Consider the following 8,765-nt stretch of genomic DNA (forward strand, 5'->3'; position numbering starts at 1 on the left):
AGCCAAAAACTGTGATTTCATGTTCAGCTGACTGCTTTTGACCAGTTTGAGAACACGAGTAGCTTGCTGAAATCCTTGTGGAGTAAGTAAAAGTTTAATGAATGCACAAACAGCAAGTGCATACCTGGAATATAAGCAGACTCGTTTCTATCTGGTAACGTATATCAGCCCTGGAACGGTTCAAGAGAGAGGATTAGCAGGAAGAGACATTGCTGAGGATTAACCGTCACAGTAAAAATTTGGCTCATTTGTCCTCAGAGATGCCAGGTTTAAGAAAAAGAAAAAAAGTCTGTTGAATGGTTTATTAGACAGCTACGTCTTAAGACCAGTTTACAAAAAAGTAATTGGTTCTTTTAGTAAGCATAAAAATGGAAAGTAGAAGGTAGTGTTTGCAATTTTTGCTTTGTGATGTCAGTTATCTACAGGAGTTGCCTTTCTGGAGGATTTTGCTTTCGAGAAGAAGGTGCTGACTTTGGTTTTCCAGCTGTGCATTGAAGTACATGTCTCTAGTTGCATGAAACAAGAGGTTCACTATGTGATGACATGGACAAAGCAGCCCCATGTCTTACAAAACAGTTTCTTCCAAGTGTCAAGTCTAAAAATATCCCCCAGATGGAGATATCCAGCAATGCAGTGAGAGCATGGAGGAACAGAGCAATGGGCAAATGCAGCAGCTTTCTTCTAGGCCCAGGAGAGGTACTGGGGATCCACAGCAAGCAACTGGAGGAGCAGCCAGAGCAGCTTTGCAAGATCTATGTGTGCAAATTTCCCTGGCTTTCCCACCTAGAGAGTAAGCATCTCCAAGAGGTCTGCTCTATCCATCCTTCCTCCCAGGTAAGATGCTCAGGTTGGATATTATGTTTGCCCTTGGGGCCAGGACCCTGGTTTCTCCCCATCTAATGCTTTCCATCTGGAAGTGAAGGTACTGGCACAGAATGTAGCAAAAAGTACAGCAGTGTCCGTGCACAGAGTAACAGGCCTTTTCATTACTTAAGCATCATTTGGAGGATGCCAAAGGAAACGCAAGTTCTGCACTCATGCTGCGCAGATACAGGGATTTTGCCTGGCCCAAGGGAGCAGTGAAGGCGTAAGTTATCGAGGTGTAGCAAACAAATTACAGCATTACTGTGTGTTTTCACGTGTGAAACCTGAGTCTCACATCACCCTAGATAAAATTATTCCTCTGTGAAAGCAAGTCCTCAGATAGCCTGCACCCTCAGATAACCTAGAGATTACACATGGGAAGGTACACGGGCTTTTATCAGCTGGATTTGGGAATGAAACCCAGGCAGCCAAGTTCAGAGACAGCTGCTGTGGCAGCTTCCCTCTCCCCCCCTACATGTCCCCTCGCACAGCGGCCCCGGCTCTGCCCCTTACACACCTGCTTCCAGAGCGGGTGCTGGGGAGGCTGCGGGGCACTGGGACCCTCGGCAGCGAGGGAGCCTGAAACGGGACAAGCAGTGGGAAAGGATGGAGTGTCCTGCTGCGTGCGGGAGGAGAGGGGCACTGCGGGAGCTAACACACAAGGAGTTTTACGCCAGATCCCCCTCCCCTTTTGAGGGACCACTTCATACGGGTGTCGTTACAGGGTTATTACAGTGCAACAAAACAGTGGAAACACGGTGCGAATCAGACCCGCTGAACGCTGGGTTGGGCATTGAACTATAAAAGGATTAGGAGAGGGTTGTGGAAAACGCCTTTTTCTCCTTTACTGACAGACGCATACAACAGCAGCACTGTTCAGGAGCGGGCTCGTTGCACATGGGCTGCGAGATACACATGCAAAAAGCCACTTTCCTGAACGCAGGAGGAGAAGACCGCAGGACCAGAACGACCTTGCACCAGTCTTCCCAGGCAACAGGTTCGCTCATAAAATCTGCATCAGAGACTTCTTTGCAATTAGGTCATTCAACCTTTGATCATTTTTTTGTTCCATAAGGTACGGAAAATATTTACATTCAACACACAAGTTCTTTCTTCAATTCCTTGACAGCAGACCGCTCTAATTATATGTGTGCTGACAGGACTACAGAGAGATCCCATGCGACCGCAGCGGAGGGGAAGAAAGCTTATCATCAGGTGACAGAAGAATGCCCTTATTGTTAGCGCCAATACTTACAAATAAACCTTTCCAGTGTGCCCTATACCGATATAAATATACCACTCCTGTGGCAGTGAGTTAATAAAGTAAGGACCGAGGAAGGGCTGCGTCTGAAACGCTCGCCCGGGGACACACGCACCTGAAGATTTGCCATGGATTAGCTGTATGAACTGGGAGCTGTGTGACCCACAATGCAAAGTATCCCAACTAATACACTGTTTGCTAATATGCTCAGAGAAGGGTCTGTAAACCTCCTTGGGTCCCAGTCTTCGCTCTCTTCCCCCGGCTGCTCTTACTAGTTATGCTGCAGCAGCACCTAAGAGTCCTAAGCCAGGCAGTGGGATTTGATAGTGCTAAGTGCTGTGCAAACACAGCAGCACAAAATGGATTCTGCTCTGAAAAGATGAGCTCACTTCCCAACCTGGCTGCCACTGCAATAAGTTCAAGGAGTAACTCCAGCTTTATTGCAGCGCAAGTTAACAGAATTATATCCTCTGAGCTTAAATTTGCACGGGAGAAAATAAAAGTATTTGTTAGATTGTGATTTCTCATCACAGGGCACAGGGAGGTATTTTCAACAAGCCATCTCCTGCACTTCAGGAAATGTTCTGGACTCCTATTCCTCACTGTACTTCAGCCAACCAGCCATTCCAAAGGTCTATACGTTTTGCAGTGAAATAGCATATTATCTGCATTGTAGTCTGTAGAAAGTTAATCAGTAAGTGTAGTGCAAAGCAAATAAGGAACTGGGGAGAGGCGTGGAGGATCTTTGCTCCTGGCGGGAGGTGCCGAGAAGCTGTGTGCATGGGCAGCCCACGCAGGAGAAAGCGGTGTCCTCTGCAGGCAAGGGAGGAGGATGGGATGGAGGAAGGTGCCCTGCTTGCGATGGCGTGCGGGTGGATAAGTTGCCTCTAGCTGGGCTTTTGTATACCAAGGGGCAGCAGCTTTCCAGGAACTTGTATAATTTCACAGGTTTCTGCATTTCTGGTGGTGGTTATTTCTCATAACTGCATCAGACACAGGCAAAACGTAAAATTCAGGGTGCAGATGCGAGCTCTGAGGCAAAGGATTGTGATAGCTGTGTGATCGGAGTCACTGTACCTATTACAGGTATGTCACAGATGTATTTAAAATTGAAGCACGTGCAAGTCATTTAACAGTGCAGTTGACCCATTCACAGCTAAAGATACAAGGGAGTTAATACGTAATAGATTTGTAAGGCAAGGAGTATTTTCAAAGCATGTATTGTCTCACTGAACACTGCAAATGTGATTTCTGATTCCTTCTGGAAAACTCACCATTTTCTATAGCTCATTTTTCATACCAACCACAAGTTTGGTACATGATTGTTAACAAAAACCAACAATCTCTCCAAAACCTAACAGACAGTGAACTATGTTTTAATTTCCTTTTCATGGTCTGCCCTTTTTGATTGATAGCATCTATCCCCATGACACATTGTACCTTAATCTGCCCTGATCGTGCAGACATTCAGTGTCCCAGTAACTACACCAAGCAAACTCCTATTGCCAAAATACATAGGTACTCACAGAATGGTAGCTTTAGGTTAATTCAAAGACTGATCCCAACATTAATGCAATACATAGATATTAATATAGTTACTTTTACAGCTGCTACTGATGGATTTTCACCGTAGAAGAGAGACCAACTCCTACCAGCTAAACAGCTACGGATAATACATTTGAAAACAGAGCTGCTAAATACCTTGTTGTGCCATTGCTTAAGGATAGTAGCAAGTTCTTCATTCCTCTTGAAAGGATATATATGTAGGATTTTCTAGTGAATGTAGAACAGAGCACTGCATAGAAATATCACAGGAGCTGTGTCTTAGCTCTTATAATGACCTTTGATATTATTTCTGCATCCACCACAAATGCTAGTGAATATATCTTCCTTAACCCTATTCTTCTCTCTTTAGAAAAATGATGCTTCTGTCCAGTTGGTGGAGGACTAGGGAAGAAAAAAAAATATATATATATATGGCTTGATCAAGGTATTTCTGGACCCATCCAAGAATGCAGCTACAACCTGAGTTCTGGATGACTGCACAGGTGTACCAGGAACCTGACATTTGATAGCAATCGTCTTAATTTCCCCTATCTAAAATGGGGCTGCAGGCATTCGGTTATCTCACAGGGTGAATTGAAATAGATGCACTAGTGCTTGCCAAGCTCTTTGAGAATATAATGGTTACTTTGCATCTTTGTTGCCTTTTTAAGAAGGGTAAAGCCAGGAGGTGTTGCATGGCCATTCACACCAGATAAGGTATTGAATAGATGTGTCTAGTATAATAATTAACAATGAAAATGCTTTCTTGTGGTTTTAATGAATCCTTAATTTTAAACTGAAAAACACTTGCAGAGGTTTGCACCTTTGACAATGCTATTGTGCTCATGTTTGTAGAGCAAACCGCCTTGATCACCCTGGAGATCTGGGTGATAGGCCCCCTTTCTCACTCTTCATAGAAAACATTTTGGATTCTGTATGAAACAGCAAAACTTAAGAGAAACCCAAGAGCACAAACTGACGTCTCAGGAGGTTTTATGCCTGACTGCTTGCTCACTTTTTTGGGTTTGGGTTTTTTTTCTGTTTGTTTATAGGATTTTATTTGGGGACCTATATTTCTAGCATATTGACCTGCACTTTGAGCATATACTTCAGAGCTGCTGGAAATGGTTGGGGGGGCAAAAGCCTGGTTTCTGCTCAAGGAACCATATACAGAATGCAGAGGACTGGAAGGGCCTTTGAGAGATGTCTCGCCCGTGCCTCAGCTTGCGTGGATGTGCTGCAACGCTGGTGTAGCCACTGCGATATAAAGTCTGCTTGGTCCCCGTGCTCTGCCTGGATTGCCTGCCTCTAGCAGGGATGGGTGTCCTGCGGCCTCTGACTCTTGGCTTCCCAGCCCTGCTCATGGGGGATTCCCTTCTGCAGGGTTTACTCCTGTCTTACACATCCCTGTCCCTGCTAATATCAACCACAGCTCTGCAGACTGCCTGTCAGAAAACGTATTAACGGGGGACTATAGAAGGGTGGGGCAGGTAAACACTTCTTCCAATTCATACAGGAAGCAAATGCAAATTATTACGATTTGTATCTTTGCGCAGAGCATTTACCATTCTAGGGTGATCAGAGTCCTGACCTGGTGATACGCAACAGACCAACAAATCTGTTGGGTTTTCTTACCAAGAATGGAGAACTCAAAAGCTGTGTGCCCACAAAACCACTTCCCTCACCTTGGAGTAAGCTGCCTCACATCCAAGCACTAGTGAGAAAAATAAAGAACATAAAGGTGTACAATCGTAGCACATCACCAGCGCTGGCAGGTAACCCATCAGGTCTGGGATCTGTGATCGTTATCAGATCCAGGCACATCTAGCTCACCAAAATTTGATCCAGATCAGGCCTTGGCACACAACTATTTCTTTCTCTTGAGACCGTAAATACATTTCATAGGAATTTCTGCTGACTTTATATTTTCAGTCTGAGGACAGGCAACTTGTAATCCAATATAAAGCCTGCAGGTACCTTGTTAACCCATCACTGTTCTCCTGGAACAAACGCGAGCAAGCAGAGTGAGACGATACCAGACCAGTGCTTTGCAATAGGTGGCCGCAGCAGTCTCAGCTGGTGGCAGGAGCCGTAAAGCTGGATTAACCGTCTCCTTGGATCGCTGCCATAAGCGTATAAGCTCATGCTCTGCCATGACTACCTAGGCTTCCCCATCTCCTTTGCTCCAGATTTTAAACAGGGGACATTCATGGCATGAATACACCTGACACGGGACAGAAACATCTCATACTTTTTGCTGGATACTGCTCTGCTAACCTTGACCTCACCTGGGCAACCCCCTTCACGGGTAGAAACCTGCTGTTTTGGTGGGACGTGTGCCAGGAGCTTGCCTGCCCAGCCGTAGCAACCCGTGCTTGTATCCTGAAACACCCCTGCAGCGTGTGCCTGCCTTAACTGACAATTCTTCATATTCTCATTGATTAGCTATCATGAGGAGGGAACAGCATAGTCTATGAACCGCTCTGTTGTTTTCACTGTATGCAGTCCCCATATAAATCCTATTATTTTCAGGTTTATTATTTTATTTTCTGCTTTTATTGTCCCTCTGAAGGAATGCTACTTCCTAATTAAGTGCATCAAATCCATAATACGGCAATCCAAAGCATTTTCCTATTTTATTTCTCCATAAAGGATTATTGCCACAAGAGTGACTGTCACTAGGTAGTTATATCACTATTAGCAATACACGCTTATATTATAATAATACTCAAACACCACATTTGTGATGAGACCCTGTTGTTCAAGACCCTGGAAACCCACAGAAATTTGTTTGTGTTCCAGAGCCCTGCTGGAAATAGCTATACACATTCTCCATACCTTTCTTCAATTTGTGGCATCGCATTTCATTTTTGATTGACAGGTCCAATACTGCCATAATTTGCCAATTTCTGGTCCAGATGCAATTTGGTTATTTGAAAAGAAACCCTCTCCATCATGGTATCATTTGAATCAGCATATCCATCAAGACATGTATTTGGACGTACTTCAATCCAGGCTTGGATTGAAGAGCAACAGATAAACACATTATAGATCCTGGTATTTTTAACTGAAAGGAAAAAATGCCCATGATGCTTCTAATTAGTTGGCATATACCCCACTGGATGTGGCAACCAAAGACAGATAGGATGGAGCCATCGTATTTTCACCTTACTGTTGGTATTGCAAACGTTTCCTGGTGACGAACGGGAAAGATCCCGGTTGCACACGCATTTTGCGGGAACACACCAAAACCTTCGATCGCATTTTGCACCCTGTCTACTAAACATTATTTAGAAAAATTAGGAGAAGCATTTCACACCCTGGAAGCTGGAGGCCAGGGTGAGAGGGGGGCAATGGCTCACTCCGGCCGCGAGTGTGTGGGGCAGAGACTGCCATTCCCATCTTTACCTCGCGGCTGCGGCCTGGAGGGCGTCGAGATGCCGCCCCAGCCCAGAGCATCCCTGGCAGCGGGGCACCAAGCAAGCCTTCCCCGTACCTTGTAATTTCTGGCTGTACTCCGTCCTGTCGGACTGACTCCTCCTCAGGGTGCCGTGGTCCCCGCCGGCGGCGGTGCCCTCCACCACGGGCTCCGTCCTCCTTCTCTCCCCCAGGTACAGCTTGTTCCTCAGCAGGGCCAAATTCCTCCTCCTGCCCCCCATGCCTTCCTTCCCCGGACAGTCCACGCTTGCCATGGCCAGCCTTGCTCGGTGGTGGTGGTGGCAGGGGAGGCAAAAGCTCGATTTTTGGGGAGCCGAAGTCACCACCCAGCTGAAGGCTGGCTGCTTCGGGCTTGGTTTTGGAGCAGGGCTCCCCGGGCTCCGCAGGGCCCCGGGCTCAGCCCCGTGCCACCTGCGCCGTGCGCTCCACCCCCGGGAAGCTGACGCCCCAGGCAGTGTTTGCATTCACCTGCCTTATGTGCAAGCACGCCTGGCGGGGCCAGTTTCAGAGCCAGCCCCAAAACCGCCGCCATTCACAGCCCGCTTGCCCTGTTTCAGGGGACGCTCTGCAGCCCGAAGCAGAGTCGCATCCTCCCAGCTTTGCCCCGGGCAGCCTCTCCTGCATTAGGCAAGGAGATGCCCGAGTGCAGCAGGGCATGGCCGCGCTCCCACGGGACGCCTTCCCTCTCCGTACTGCTGGGGCAGCGGGCAGGCAGAGAGCAAGGCAAACGGGAAGGGGAGGCCAGCCTCCCCCTCGGCCCTTGCTCCTTCCCCTTCCCTGGGGCTGGCACCTGACCTGCAGCCTGGTCAGGACCCCAACTCCTACGGTATTGACTTGCACTTGCCAGGCTCCCGACCCCACCGAGAGGTGTAGCCTTTAGGCTGGAAACTCCTGATCTACAGGTTTGAAGGGAAACGGATCCCCCTGGACAGGGAAGAAACAAACTGGGAGGGAGACGAACACCCCCCCAACCCCTGCGCCGGGAGGGGGGAAGCAGCGTGGAGCTGACGCTTGTCTCAAGCGAGGCTGTGTCCTGCTTCATGCTACACACAGAGAGGCGACGCAAAAGCCTGCCCGCGGAGGCTGCCGCGACAGGTCACCGATGGCCGAGGAAGCAGACAGCAAAAGCCCTCCCCGTCACACCTCTGGATCGGCCCCTGGAAGAGATCTTATACTCCTGCCTGTTAGCAATGGCCTCTGGCACGCAGGCACTGCCTAGCGACCCTCCACAGCGCCGCTCTAATCAAGCTCATGTTAAAACAGCAGGAGCTGCTGGCATCTAAGCTTGGACCAGACTCATCCTGGGAAGAGCCCCAACAGCCATCAGTAGCAATCACGGCCGCTGCTGTGACACCAGCCCCTGCAGCCGTCGCTGCCCTGGGAAGCGCCTGGTGGGAGCCCCGTCGTGCAGCCTCATCAGCGTCCGTCGCACACGTGCTCGTTGCCACCGCATCTGCCGGGGGACGCAACTAATGTCCCGCCACCATCCGCTGGTAATGCTAAAGCCAACGCTTTGGCGTCGCCATGCTATGTCCCCGAAGGACGGCGTAGTAAAAAACAAGTGGGGATGCGATGTAGTAGTGTAACCTTGTTTCTGACTTCTATTTTTCTTTAAGAAGCTGGTCCTGTGATGCAGCCTCCTGATCAAAGCCCCTCA

The 8,765-nt window shown here is 48.3% G+C and overlaps 1 protein-coding gene across 1 annotated transcript in view; it reads right to left on the minus strand.

The window, feature by feature from the left end:
- Positions 1 to 7,362, minus strand: part of ARHGEF38 (Rho guanine nucleotide exchange factor 38) — a gene marked incomplete at both ends in the record, with an annotated part of 37,920 nt that extends 30,558 nt beyond the window's left edge. The window contains one exon of the mRNA XM_081998958.1: positions 7,167 to 7,362. Within this exon, the coding sequence (XP_081855084.1) occupies positions 7,167 to 7,362 (196 nt within the window). The remainder of the gene's footprint in view (positions 1 to 7,166) is intronic.
- Positions 7,363 to 8,765: the final 1,403 nt, after the last annotated feature.

The sequence above is a fragment of the Phaethon aethereus genome, assembly GCF_964289735.1.
Source record: "Phaethon aethereus genome assembly, chromosome: 4".
NCBI classification, from domain to species: Eukaryota; Metazoa; Chordata; class Aves; order Phaethontiformes; family Phaethontidae; genus Phaethon; species Phaethon aethereus.